Source organism: Saccostrea cucullata, unplaced genomic scaffold, assembly GCF_032062105.1.
Source record: "Saccostrea cucullata isolate Sc308-1 unplaced genomic scaffold, CSIRO_AGI_Scuc_v1 ctg90, whole genome shotgun sequence".
Taxonomy (NCBI): domain Eukaryota; kingdom Metazoa; phylum Mollusca; class Bivalvia; order Ostreida; family Ostreidae; genus Saccostrea; species Saccostrea cuccullata.
The window spans coordinates 683,450-698,284 of record NW_026940868.1 but is presented as its reverse complement, the minus strand read 5'-3'; the positions used below and the strand labels follow the sequence as shown (position 1 = coordinate 698,284).

General features: G+C 35.7%; 1 protein-coding gene across 1 annotated transcript in view; it reads left to right on the top strand.

Annotated features, from left to right (window-relative positions):
- The window catches only part of LOC134256509 (dynein axonemal heavy chain 6-like), a 48,718-nt gene extending 35,667 nt beyond the window's left edge, over positions 1-13,051 (top strand). Inside the window, exons 61-86 of the mRNA XM_062739146.1 lie at positions 139-393; positions 512-643; positions 749-844; positions 988-1,128; positions 1,483-1,698; positions 2,392-2,510; positions 2,636-2,747; positions 2,850-2,971; positions 3,062-3,191; positions 3,283-3,397; positions 3,559-3,695; positions 4,084-4,424; positions 4,631-4,848; positions 5,046-5,288; positions 5,534-5,767; positions 5,966-6,176; positions 6,336-6,438; positions 6,642-6,869; positions 7,131-7,328; positions 9,832-10,025; positions 10,246-10,439; positions 10,779-10,990; positions 11,204-11,441; positions 11,556-11,713; positions 11,878-12,024; positions 12,266-13,051. Of these exons, the coding sequence (XP_062595130.1) occupies positions 139-393; positions 512-643; positions 749-844; positions 988-1,128; positions 1,483-1,698; positions 2,392-2,510; positions 2,636-2,747; positions 2,850-2,971; positions 3,062-3,191; positions 3,283-3,397; positions 3,559-3,695; positions 4,084-4,424; positions 4,631-4,848; positions 5,046-5,288; positions 5,534-5,767; positions 5,966-6,176; positions 6,336-6,438; positions 6,642-6,869; positions 7,131-7,328; positions 9,832-10,025; positions 10,246-10,439; positions 10,779-10,990; positions 11,204-11,441; positions 11,556-11,713; positions 11,878-12,024; positions 12,266-12,499 (4,728 nt within the window). The 3' untranslated portion in view covers positions 12,500-13,051. The remainder of the gene's footprint in view (positions 1-138; positions 394-511; positions 644-748; positions 845-987; positions 1,129-1,482; positions 1,699-2,391; positions 2,511-2,635; positions 2,748-2,849; positions 2,972-3,061; positions 3,192-3,282; positions 3,398-3,558; positions 3,696-4,083; positions 4,425-4,630; positions 4,849-5,045; positions 5,289-5,533; positions 5,768-5,965; positions 6,177-6,335; positions 6,439-6,641; positions 6,870-7,130; positions 7,329-9,831; positions 10,026-10,245; positions 10,440-10,778; positions 10,991-11,203; positions 11,442-11,555; positions 11,714-11,877; positions 12,025-12,265) is intronic.
- Positions 13,052-14,835: the final 1,784 nt, after the last annotated feature.

Genomic DNA, 14,835 nt, shown 5'->3' with positions numbered 1-14,835 from the left:
ATGTATTCATCTCACACAGGAAAATAAATTCTCATGTTTTTTTGTTAAATTAGCAAGTATCTGGGTGCATTCCTCCATTTATTGCTTGTAATGGTCTACATAAAAAAAATTGCATTCTTAACTTTTTGATTTTTACAGGAATGTCAGAGAGATCTGTCGTCAGTCATTCCCACTCTGATCATGGCGACTGAGGCCTTGGATACCCTGGACAAGGCAGCCATTTCTGAGATTCGAGTGTACACTAAGCCGCCATTCCTAGTGATGACTGTCATGGCTGCTGTCTGTATCCTGCTGCAGAAGAAGCCTGACTGGATGGTGGCTAAAACACTACTGGGAGATCCCAACTTCTTAAAGAGGCTCAAACAGATTGACAAGGATAGTCTGCCAGACAAGGTAAAGGGTCAATCATGAAATAGAAACCTTACAATGAAATGTTGTGGAATTTGTATTGATTTTTTGAGAAGTTTTAAGTTGAATGAAAAATAAATTTGATCTTTCTTGAATTCCCTAGGTTTTCCACAAGCTGAAGAAATACTCTAAGAATCCAGATTTCAATCCAGATAAAGTGGGGACTGTCTCCTATGCCTGTAAGTCTATCTGTGCCTGGGTGCTGGCTCTGGAGCATTACAATGAAGTCTACAAGGTGAGATAAAAGCTTAATATGTTCATTCAAGAGAGAGAAGACTTGTTTCATCAAACGATCATATATGGATAAAATTCACTCACTTCCATATTTCATTTATCACAGATGGTAAAACCAAAACAAAGGAGAGTAGAGGAAGCAAAGGAGGCACTCCAGCTGGCAGAGCATAGCTTGGCTCAAAAACAGAAAAGTCTCAAGAAGGTATACCTAACTAATAAAGAGACATTCTAAATGAAAAATAGGTTGCATTTGATATTATTGTCAATAAAAGATAATGTACAACTTTTTTCTCACCTTATTCAACAAAGTATCATTTTCATACACTGATGCCTTTGTTACTATAGATTCAAGACCACCTGAATACCCTACAACAACAATACAGAGACAGTGTAAATCAGAGGGAATCTCTCAAACAACATAAAATCACTACTGGGCTCAGACTCAAACGAGCCTCCATACTCATCGATGCCTTGGGGGGAGAGAAGGTGAGATTAAATCTTCTAAGTACACAAAAAAGGGATTCTTTTAAACATTATCATGATAAGACATCAAAATGCACGTATATGCAGTAATCCAATAAACATTAAATGGTTTGAAGCTGGTTTCGTCTTAAACTTTAGACTGAAGAGTAGGGAAGGGTTCTGTCCATCTGTTTGTTTGGATGTCTGTACACAATTTGATATTTTGGTTTCAGCAAGTATTTTTTAAACCTTTATGAAAAACTTTTATCTTGGTGAGTGCTAAAGGACCTTTTAGTCATAAGTGTACATTTTTCTTATGATTTATATCTGCAGGTAGCAGAGTATTTCACAGACCCTTCTTTTCAATAACTTTTATAGGTAAGATGGGCAGAGTCTGTGAATGTACTGGATGAGAAGTTGTCAGGACTGGTGGGGGACACATTAGTAGCTGCCGCGGCTGTGGCATACATTGGACCATTCACAGCCAAGTACAGGAAGGAACTCATCTCGTCCTGGGTGGACCTGTGTAAACACTACAACATTCCTATCTCCAAAACCTTCGATCTAGTCAAAAGCACTGTGGATGCTTATCAAGTAAGTTCAAAGGCAAAATTGGGACCAACAATTTGTTAGGTCATGAAGAATAGATTAGATAGGGAATCTGGATCTTTTTAAAGGTATTACCTTCTGATCTTTGGTTTAAGGAGTATATATAATAAGAGCCAATTTTGGCCCCCTAAAAATCAACATTTTAGAATGACATTCAGGTATGTTTAACTGATATTATTTTGAAGATGAGATTATTTTAGAAATATTTCTAATATATTTTTCACATTTATATGCACTCTGTAGCTGTAAATGGCATGAGAAATAATGCTAAATTTGCTATTTAACAAAAAAAGCCAAAAATATGCCTTTTTCTTGATGTTTTTTCTTATGGGAAACATAAAGCGCAGTTTAGAACATACATAATTTTTCTGTCACTAATCAGTGTTGGATAGATACATCTTTGGTAAAAATATGAAGCTTGTTCTAGGCTGCGCTCTATATTTTCTGGAAGAAAGACTGCTTGAAAATAAGCAGTTTTATACAAAATATGCTTAAATGGCAGGAAAACGGGATTTTTATGATGTCATATTTCTAAAATAACGGCATTTTGATCAAAATAAAAATAATCAATAAAGGTCGCATATATAGCTGTACAAATTAAAGCTTTATATAAAGTTAAATAAAGATATTCATTTTAAGGGGCCAATTGAGACACTTACCATATATCGCTCTTCGCAGGTTTTAAAATGGCAAAATAAAGGCTTACCACAGGACAACCATTCCACAGAGAATGCTCTGATAGTGAGGAAAACAAAAAGATGGCCATTGTTTATAGATCCACAGGGACAAGCTGTCAAGTAAGTTAAAACTCTTAAGTGTAATGGGAAAAATGAAGAAAAATGTTGAGAAAAAGACAAGCTAAAACTAATGTCAATGGAAAAATTTCATGAAATAAAGAAAGTTTATTAAACTTTTTTCCTAGTTATATCAAAGAGAGAAAGGGAAGTGGCCTGGAGGTTGTGGATGCCTCTGATCCTAACTACATGAAAACACTGGAGACGGCCATTAGAGTAGGACAGCCCATGTTACTGAAGGTATAACAACTGAAATATAACACTGACATTGTGAATTTTAATATTGTGTTGGGAAGGGTTCTTTGCATGATCTTTTTGCTGATTTAATGTTTCATATTTAAGGATGTTTCTGAGCAGCTGGATCCTGCCCTGAGACCAGTCCTTTTACATGAGACCTTCCAAAGGGGAGGGCAAACGGTCATCAAACTGGGAGACACAGAAATAGAGTACAACTCTAAATTCAGGTAGAGTTTTTTTTTCATCAAAGTCTGCATGGATATCTTCATGGGATTTTGTGGTTTTAATTTTAATTTTTTCACAATGGAACATTTCAGGTTGTATATGACAACTTCAGTGGCCAACCCCCACTATTTACCAGCAGTTTATATCCAGGTCAACATCATCAACTTCACTGTCACATTCGATGGACTCCAGGAGCAACTCTTGTCTGCTGTTGTCAGACAGGTATTTTATTTAGATTTTCTTTGATATAAGCATTGATTTATATGTTTATACTGTATGCATTACAGGTTTAATTATGTTCTTTGCATTATAGGAAAAACCTATTCTAGAGAGTCAGCGCAGTGACTTATTAGGAAGTATAGCAGACGATGTGAAGGCCTTGAGAGATTTAGAAGACAGGTCACTCAGCCTCCTCCAAAACACAGAAGGTAGGAAATTCTCTGTTCATTTTCAAAAATGATTTAAACTTTATGGTGTATCTTTTATAGCTGAGATATGCAGTGATAAAAAAAATAAAACGAATCTTTTTCAATTTTCAAATGAATGAAAAGGATTCCATGATGCAGGTTGTTTTTTCCCTCTTATATAGGCCACATTTTGGATGACCAGGACTTGGTGGACACATTACAGCAGAGTAAAGGAAAGTCAACAGAGATCACAAAGAGAGTGGCTCAATCTGAGGAGACCGAGAAAAAACTCAACCTGGCCAGAAAACGATATCTGCCGGTATGTACTAACAAAAAACTCAACCTGGCCAGATAACGATATCTGCTGGTATGTACTAACAAAAAACTCAACCTGGCCAGAAAACGATATCTGCCGGTATGTACTAACAAAAAACTCAACCTGGCCAGAAAACGATATCTGCCGGTATGTACTGACATGTGAATGACTGGATATATGTATGTTTTAGGTATTCTTCATCAAAAGTAAGATCCCTAAAAACAAGAAATTTAGATCTGAAAACTAAAAAAAAAAAATTTCATGAACAATTCCTAGATACTTCATTTGCATTGGTCAAACTTTAGGATCTATTGCTTCTCACTTGTTTAGAAGTACATGTTTCTGGTCCTGGTTTGTTATAATTCTCTTCATTGGAAATTTTGCATTTCAGGTTGCCACTCGAGGTGCTACTTTATACTTTGTTTTGGCTGATTTGGCCCAGATAGCTGTCATGTACCAGTTCTCCCTGGACTGGTTCAAGGACATGTTTATCTCCTGTATCAGTAACCCACAACTGACCCACGGTCAGACGGACCTGGCCCTGCTTCAGGACGGACAGAAAGGTGGGCGAAGGAAGTCTAGTCTGGCCCACTTAGTGGGCACTCTGAGGCCCAGCAGTAGGCAGGGCAGTGTCTCCTCCACACCCAGGCCCAGTATTGCTGAAGTTCTGAAGGAGACTCCAGCAGAAAATCCTGTGGAACTGAAAAAACATATGTTGGAGATGATAACAAGGTTAGTTAGAAGTCCTTTAGTTGACAAATTTGTAGACATAGAAGTAATTTGATTAGTTAGTTGTAAGTTGCTTCCTATATTTAGAAGACACTGAAAGTAAAGATGTCTTTTCATGGCATGGACCAAGAAAAAAAAAGAAAATTCCTGTTATGATTCTTTGGATGTTATAAGGTCTAATTTTTTTGTTGCCTGTGTGTGTTGTCTAGGTTGACATACAGTATATACCGTGTGGTGTCTGTGGCACTATTTGCTCACCACCAGTTGACCTTCTCCTTCATGCTGTGCTCCAGTATAATGAGAGCCAATGATAAATATGAGGATGTCACCACCATTGGGAAGATCTGCGAGTTTGACTGGAGTGTTTTTCTACAGGGTAATATCCTGGCTAACATGATGGATGAGAAAGATATCCAGGAATATGACGGTAGGTCAAATAATGCAAACTGATGAATTGTAATATTCACTTATTAGTTTGTCAGATCATTATAAATGACTCATCTCTTTTGGTAAAACAGAACCATGTTAAATTAAAAGTTAATTTTTATTGAATGAAAAATTGTTTATACATATTTGCAGTCATGAGATTTGCCTATGCTAAGTTTAGACCCCTATTTTCTTCAGGTTTGACACCCATGGAGCGACTTGAGTATCAGGCTAGGTCAGGGGATCCAAATGCCCCTCCCAAGAAAGCGCCCCCTATCTGGGTGACTGATGCCATGTGGCGCCAGTGTCAGCAGTTGGAGAGCAGTATGTCCAGTTTTGCCGGACTCTGTAGAAGTCTGATTACGGACCATCTCCACTGGGAACTGCTCAAACAAATGGAGGATCCCTACAAAGGCATGCAGACAAGTTACAAGGAACTGAGTAAGTTTTGACTAGGATTTTGTTTGATTCTTGTAAATTTTAGTGAGGTTGTTAATGCAGACTATTCTGGAAACAATTTATCATAGAAAATATTACAATTATTCAGATATTCATTTTTTTTTCATTTAAATCTAAGTGGTATCTCTAACAGATACTCATGATATTCTAAAAAGATCTTTTTTCAATGACCCTTATAATTGCTTTATCATTATTGAAACAATGAGGAGATTTAAAAATTGTTTTAGCTGGTGATGATCCTAAACACAAATATGGAACAATATTTGCCTGGGAGAAATTGTCAGCCTTCCATCGACTGATCCTGATCAAGATCCTGCGACCTGATGCCTTGATGACCTCCATAGGTCAATTTGTGGAGCAGCACTTGGGACCTAACTTTATATCCTCTGGGTCATTTGATCTGAAGGAGATTTATGATGATTCTTCAGCTAAAACGCCTCTCATCTTCATCCTCTCACCAGGTATACAGCTAAGTCATAACTTTTACATGTAGTTTTCAGCCATTTTAGTTTTGTTTGCAGCCTTAAGTTTATTCCAGGCAGTGCATGTCCTATCTTAGAATTCTTTTGAAAGATATCTTACCATACATTAGAGAGATATCCAATATTACCAGGTCTGATTCATTTTGATTTCTAAACATTATTCATTATTGATCTCAGGAACCGACCCCCTAGCACAACTGGTGAGGTTTGCAGAAGATCTTCGAGGCAGTGCCTTACACCTGGATATGATCTCCCTGGGACGAGACCAAGGCCCCAAGGCAGAGGAGCTGATCTCCAAGGCACAGATCCTCAAAGGCCGCTGGGTGTTCCTACAGAATTGTCACCTAGCAGCCTCCTTTATGCCTAGGCTCCAGGCCATTGTGGAAAAGTAAGTCAGATATTGTTATAGGACATCTCTTGTTTTGCTATGCCAACAGGCTAAATTTTGCTGATTTATTTTTATTTCATATCCTGCTACACTATTTACATGGCTAAGTCATGCTGGTGCAGCTTTTATTTTGCTACACTGTTATTTTGTATTACACAGGCTAAGTCACGCTGGAGATGACCTTGATCCACAGTTCCGACTTTGGCTCAGCTCCAAACCCGATCCAAGTTTCCCAATATCCATACTACAGACTGGAATGAAGGTAGGAGTCAGCTTTGTTACTTTCTGGATTTTAATGGGTTACCAGGCCATACTGATTATCATTACATATCATTCTTTCATAAATCATCAGATCAGTGTGCATTACTTGAATGCATGATGTGATGGCCAGTTGTTTAGAAAATTACGTCTTCAGTGTTTCAATTCACAAGCAAGGAAATGCAAGAGTATGTTTTCCTTTGACAGATGACAGTAGAGCCTCCACAAGGCCTGAAGTCTAACATGCTGCGGTCGTTTGGGAGTGGGGGGACGGGAACCATCACGGAGAAGAAGTTTGAGTACAAGGAGGCAGGGCCTGACTGGCAGAAACTCCTGTTTGGTCTCTGTCTATTTAACAGTGTCATCCACGAACGCAAGAAATATGGCCGCCTGGGATGGAACATTCTCTACGGCTTTAATGATTCTGATCTCTCTGTAAGGATGTTTTGGTATCTTATTGAAGATTATCTGAAACTCCTAGTTCTCATTTTTATGTGGCAGTTAATTAATGAAATTATTCACAACCTAATGACGAAAGTCAGATTTTGAATTTTTTTTAGTAAAGATTCAGGAATTTCATCAGTCTTATTTTTACTGCTGTTCACATGATTCTTGTTTAAAATACTCCAGAATTTTAACGTGAAATGTAACATGTAGTATGCCATCCTTAAAGAATAACATTTTCCCCCTACATAGGTGTCTGTGCGACAGCTGCAGAACTTACTTGAGGAGCATGATGAGATTCCGTGGGAGGCCTTGACCTTCCTGATTGGGGAGGTTATTTATGGAGGTCGTGTGACAGACGAGTGGGACATGAGGTGCCTGGGGGCCCTCCTCAAGAGGTTCTTCTGTCCCGAGGCCCTGACCCCAGACTATTCCTACTCACCAGACGGGGTAAGGATCTTATTCTGTTACAAGCATGGCTGTCAGATGTGTTCATGTGGTACCTAAACTTTTATGACTAGTTGTGTTTGCTTTATGTATGTGTAAGATCACAGAGATGAATAGATAATTATCATCATTTTTAGACTGTATGCATGCATGTTGTTAATTTTTTTGAATATATTTTTTTTTATAATTTAAATTTTTGTCAAGTCTGATGTATGCAGGTTAGATCTTGTTTTACATGTATGCATATCCTAATACATGACTAAAATTTAAGCTTGAGCAAGAACTGTAGCAACAATACAGATTTTATTATTCATATTTTAAAATGAAAATGAAATTCTTTCATTGAAAACAGGGTTGTCTTTGATGATTTTGGAAGTTATATATATACCACCTACCCCAATAATAGTTACTGTATACAGGGTTATTTTCACCCCATGTTATTTTTGCCTTTTTACACTTGCTAACGATTTTGCCCCATTTTAAATTCACCCAGTCACAGTTCTGTTTAAGAAATTATACTGAATTCTTTGAATTCGACCCTTCTGAAATTCGCTCACTTGTGACAAGGGCGAAAGGGATTGAGAAAATAAAACGGGAGCAAAAATTTACCTGTACACAGTATAGCCTTGTACAATTAATGGGGGAGAAAATAGACACATGTTAACATGTACTACTTAAAGTGAAAGTGACATGTATATTTCTGACCTGAAAATACATGCAATTAATCTGTGAACTGTCTTGTATAAATAATTTTAATCTACCATATAGGTTGTTCATAAGGTAAGCTGGAGTCACCAGTGTACACTGCATATGAATGGTGTACGATAGTTTGCATGAGAAGTAAAGATGTAGCCTGAATAAAATTAGGGTTACATTGATACAAATCTATAAAATTATGATTTAGAGAATATATGACAAAATATTTGCATCATATAGGAGTAGTACTGATATTTTACATTTGAGGTTTGAAACTGATATACAAACCTATTCATTAATTTGTCAAAGCTGCAATTATAAGGATCATAATTTCCTGCATGTACTGGATTTATCATCTCAAATGTAAAAATAACATGAAATAATTTGGCTAAAAAGTTCTCCATGATATGAACTTGATGGTAGATAATCAAATCTTTGAGAAATCATAAGGTTTCACAAGATTTGATCATGTGACCAACCAAGCTCATTTCCCAATGAAATTTTTATCCTTGCAGATGTTTATTTCTTATACATATATGTACTTTGCATGCATTGAATGCATTTGTCTGAAATTTGCAAATACTGCATGACTCTTTAAGTGTAGATATATATGTAGATTTGCTCTGAAGCCAATTCTATTTTTGTTCTGTATATTAGTATTATCTCTTTCAGTTCTCTTTGTATAATTAACAAATTTTGATACCAAGTAATTCTAATGAATAAAAGATGTAAAATATATTTATGACAAAATCATATTTTTTATTACATGATAAGAATTTTCGATTCAGAAGGCGAAGGTTATATGAACCTCATGCAGGTCAAGGTTTTTAGAACATCCTCATGCAGGTCAAGGTTTTAAAATCGTATTAAGGAGGCTGGAGGTCAACAAATTAATCATAAATTAACCACCAGATTTAACTTATTTTTTTAGATATGGTATCTTAAGCTGTCAACTATCATGTGGCAAAGAAAAAATTCATACATTTTAGTTTTAAAATTTGATCATTTTTGTATATCTTTATATGGAGTTCTTCTTTTAAAGGAGATCAAAATAGTCTGAAAATGCCTGCCACACCCCAGCCTCGTTAAGTAATGAAATGCTACTCTTTGCACAAATCTGTCTCATATTCTTTCTCTGCATATATGCCACAAATTTTAGAAAGGTATATTTAAAAATTATTATTATAGTATAAAATCTTTGATATGCTTTACATAATAAAGCATTCAGTATTTACGATTAAAGTAGAATTAACATAGCTTTTACCTACATGTATCTATTGAATGTTGCAGCTAGTCAAACATAAAATGATTAAATAATGAAATCAAAATTGACATAGAGACCATTTTCAATTTCATTGTTAAATAGTTATGCATTGTAAGACAGCCAAAAGTCTGTAATAAAAGTATATCTTAATATGTTAATAGTGATTGAATAAGATTGTGTTTTTTTTTTTTTTTACTTATCCTCTTGCCAAATTAGGCTTTGGGATTACCGGAGTATAAACTGCATGTTTATCATAATTATGGTTTTGAACTATAGCTGTCATGAAAAGCTGTGGTGTATGATATACCAATGAGAGTTTTTAATGGTTGTTATATAACATTAATTGTTCACATATTTTACATATTAGTTATGCTATCTTATTTTGTTTTTGTTTTTCTTCACTCCAAATCTTCATTTTCTTAATTTGCATCCCCTTTTTTGGGGCACTTTGTTGCTGTGTGTTAATTGATTCAGTAAGGATATCTTGCTACTGTTGTAAATGAACATAAAAATTTTAATGAAACTTCATTATACTTTTATTTTTAGCTTTATCGTCCCATAAAATCAGACATCCCATTCTCTGAGGTCATAACTTATTTGGAGAGCCTCCCAAACTACGACTCGCCCGAGCTGTTTGGAATGACTAACAATGCAGAGAAGGCGTGTCGTGAAATGCAGGCCCAGGATTTGATTGAAACCATTATAAATGTACAACCAAGATTGTCACTGGATATCTTAGGGTATGTAATAGTACAGCCAATTTTAAATAACTTAACTCGTGAACTAGAAATCAATCCTTTTTTCGAAGGTTGCATGATCATTCTGAATTAGTTCCAGTCTTCATATAAACACGCTGTTTGCCCACCATTGTGGTTATGAGACTATATCTTTCCAAAAATAATAATTGCTGAAATGATCCTAAAATTTCCATACTTATTAGACACACTTCCACTTTTACAGAACTGAGAAGAGTAATGATGATGTGGTACTGGAGGTGGCCAATGATATCCTGAGGCTGTTACCGGTCAGTATAGAGGAGTTTACAGACGTCAGGGAGTCCCATGGGGCACAGATCCAGAACATCCCCCGACCCACACTCAAAGACATCCTCTTTAAGGAGGCACCAGAACTGAAAGACAAAGAGAAGGAAAAAAGTAGGACTTTAATTAACTTGATCTGCCAGAAATGTGCATGTAATGTGATTGTGCTCAGATGTCTGTTACGTAAGATATTGGTTCACATTTATTGGGGGAACTTACTGGTAGCTAAAGGGTTTGGAGAAGGTTATGAAGCACATAAATTTAATAATATGTTGTAATAATGACAGTTAATTGGTACAAATTTTCTTGCATATGGGGGGAATCTTGATATTAATAGTTATTTCTATAGGCTTACTTCTAGCCAAGTTAGAAGTGAGGATTGCTTGTTATGTCCTGAGATTCAGGATACAGTAGGTGGCCTTTTTAATGAGATATTTTGCTTTTTTATTTCAGTTGTACAGGAGGCCATTGATACAGTGGTGGGTAACTCTGCCTTGATGACCGTCCTCCGACAGGAAGTGGACCGTTTTAACAATCTGTTGTCCATCATCCACGAGTCCCTGAAGGCCCTCATCCTGGCCGTGAAGGGGGAAGTCATCATGTCAGAATCTCTGGAGGAGGCCTACACAGCTCTACTTAGTCAGAAAGTCCCTCAGAACTGGAAGGTTAGCTAGTCAATTGGGCTGAAGCTTCTACAGCAAAACATACACTCCTAAAGGATTCTAAAAGATATTAATAGAAACTACTCCATTATCATGAAAATTGTTCAATTTAGATTAATTAAGACTTATATGAATTAATTTTGGTTTACATTTTCATTAACATGTATGTAATTGAAATTTCTTGAGTTAAATTTATAATTCTGAGACTCTTTTCAGAGTGCATCCTACGAGTCTTGTAAGCAGCTAGGATCCTGGACACATGATCTGTTGATGAGGGTGGAATTCTTTGCCACTTGGGCTGGTCTTATTTGTGAAAATGTAGAGAAAATCATCAAAGCTAACCTTCTGACCACCAAACAACAGACGACAGCCCCTCCACCAGATTTAGAACCAGAGGATCTCACCAGGAACCAGCCCAGGGCCTTCTGGTTATCTGGTTTCTTCTTCCCACAAGGTATTTATATCTATCAAACAACAAATCATATTTTTCTGTTTTACATGCAATGCTGCTTGTTATGGCTGAAAATGCAATAAGTTTATGATTAACAAATCTTATTTTATAAAACAGGATTCCTAACGGGAGTTCAGCAGAATCATGCCAGAAAGCTGGGTATCTCTGTGGATTCCCTTGTGTTCAACTTCCATGTGAAAACCAAATCCACTGACACTGAGGAATCTCTGAGTGATCTCAAACACAAACACTCCATTAAAATTACTGCATTTAAGGTGAAGAAATCTGAGATGTTTTCAATATTTTGTTGAACTGGATAAATATTTGTATTGGACATAGATTTGTTACAGGTGCATTCTTTTTCTAATCTGTAATAATTTTAATTTTAATGCCTTTTATAACATATCATGTATTGGTAATGTTTTGCTCTTCTTTTTAGGGTAACAATGCCCCTGAGAATGGGGTAATGGTGTTTGGTCTCTTCCTGGATGGTGCATGCTGGGATCCCAATCATGAATGTCTGAATGACTCCAGGCCTGGGGAGAGATTCTCCAAGCTTCCAGAAATTCATTTTGAACCAGTACAGGTACATTTACATCAGTAAATTCAATGGCTTCCTGAGAAGTTTAAGGTTCACTGTGCAATAGTGCAAAGGTGCACTGGAATTTGTTTGAATGACTCCTTTTCAGTGATTGTCCTTTAATCATGTTAAAAGTTGAATTCAGTGTGCGAAGTTTGTAATTGTATCTATTATCCATAGACCTTAGAAATTGTGATGATATCTTAACGATCTGAATCAACCAAACACAACCATCTTTTCCTTTCAGATTTCCACTTTGTCCACTCCAACAGAAACTAATGAAGCCACTACAAGCAGTACTAGTGTACCGACAAAACAGACTTACAAATGTCCACTATACCGGACATCAGAGAGGGCGGGGACTCTGTCCTCCACTGGACACTCCACAAACTTTGTCACCGCTGTAGATTTACCGTCCAAACATCCGTCCGACTTCTGGGTGATGAGAGGAATCGCCATGCTGTGTCAGTTAGATGACTGAAGTGCTGAGTTGGTAGTTTTCTACAATAACTACATTATATGTTACTTGTCTAATGCATTATTTTTTTAATGTTGTTTTTGGAAAAAAAAGTTAACATATTTGTTGAGAGATTTGTATAAATTACACATAATTTTGTTTGTTTTATTGCTGCTGACAGAAACTGTGATTTAATATACAGACTGCTGAATCCACCTTTTATCTGTTCTATGAAATGTTAAGGGTAGCATTTAAAAAAAAGGATTTCCTATTTAATTCAATGTGATATTTATAGAAGACTGTGCCTTGTATATCAATATTCCTCAGACTGCTGAACCCAACTAGTGTATGTATTATGTTACTGTTTATATTACAGCTTGTTGTATATATATGTCACACAGAGTTGAACTTATTTTATTATATTAGGAGCAAGAATCCTGATTTTTATTTAAATGATGTCTAATGGGTATTTTACATACCATATTGTCCCGAATACCAAACTCTTACTTCTGTGATAACGTTGGCATGTACCATAAACTTGTTTTGAAGACAACAAATAAAAATTGAAATTATTTTCTCTGGAGTACTTTCTCATCAAATATCTAACACAAACTGTCAAACAATGGGAAAACTTGATCTCATAATATTTATTTATATAAACCTCAAATTTTAAATGCAGTTGGCAATATTTGACCATTTTATCAAAATTAATTTTCCATTAACCAAAGATCTTTTTCTGAAAGTATGAGTGATGCTTCTCTTGAAGGAAATATCTGAATTGCAATGCAAACTTCCCTCTTGTACTGCACTGCAATGCCTTGCAATTTTCCTGAATGGAATTTCTCTTGGAATTTTCCTCCATTCAATATGAAATATGGCAGTATGATGATCCTGGTTTGCAAATGACCTATCTAAACACAGACTGCCAAATATTGCGGAAAAAAGTATCTAATTGGGTTTAAAGGTACTTGGACACAGATTTGAAGTCAATATTTTCTCTATAATATCACGACTTATATATTTTAATAGCATTTCACACAAAAATTATTAATAATTTAAAATCTTACATCATTTAAAAGTTATTAAAACTTCAAATTTTTTGGCGGGTTTGATTGACTCATCCTTGCACTTTCACTAATTTTAACCTTATTCTTAATCCCTAGGAAAAGTGGCAATCTTGTTGTGTATTAATGAGAAATATTAAAACTTTTATCCAGAAAAATAATTTTATTCAGAGTAGAAATGTTAAAAACAAAACTCCTTCACAAGTATCGTCATTCCAAACTAAGAGTTGCGTACAGAGTTTAGCAAATCGAACACACTCGTGTTATGTACACAGTTTTTGTAAACAGGGCATGAGTTCTGTTTTTGTTGATGTTTACAATTCAACGGGTGCGTTCAGTCGTCACAGTCTGCTTACCACAACTGCACGGACTGCCAATATATTGTGAGTTTGTTTTGCTTTCAAACATGTCTACTCTGAATTTTCTGCATTATAGTATTAATATTTTTCATTTATACACAACAAGATTGCCACTTTTCCTAAGGATTAAGAATAAAATTAATTTATGAAAGTGCAAGGATGTGTCAATCAAACCCACCAAAAAATTTGAAATTTTAATATCTTTTAACTGAAATAAGATTTTTAATTAATTTTTGTGTGAAATGCAATAAAAATATATAAGTCGTAATATTATAGAAAAAATAATAACTTAAAATCTGTGTCCAAGTACCTTTAAAATGACATTGAACTATAATAAGGTTTACCACCAATTCTGTATGTGTGTAAGTCATAGGGACATAATAAGTGGAGTTATCTAACTTGAGTAAGAAGTGACATCAATTATGCAAATTTCAAAACCTTTTTCTGAGGCGAAGTCAAGATTTGTATAAAAGGATATCTTTGAAGGGTGGTGGTGGGCAAATTCCTCCGCTGTACAAGAAGAGATCTTGTGCTTACTTGAGGGAAAAATCTGAATTGCAGTACGAAAAGGCCTCTTTTATTGCACTGCAATGTTCCTAAATGGAAGTTCTCTTGGAATTCTCACCATCAGTCTTTCACTACACAACGATATTGTAGTCAACGATGTATATTGTCTTGGTTTTTCATCACACGATGCATTCTGGTCCTGCAAATCAGTTTTAGACAAGAGCAACAACTGCAAAACGTTGCAAATAAAGAAATAAAACTCAAATTTTAAATGCAATCGGCATTGTTTGACCATTTTATCCAAATCAGTTTACCATGAACCATAGATGTTTTATTGAAAGTATGAGTGCTGCTGGTTGATTTCTGGTTTGCAAATGACCTATCTAACACAAACTGCCAATTTGAAATATTGCGAAAAGATGAAGAAAAC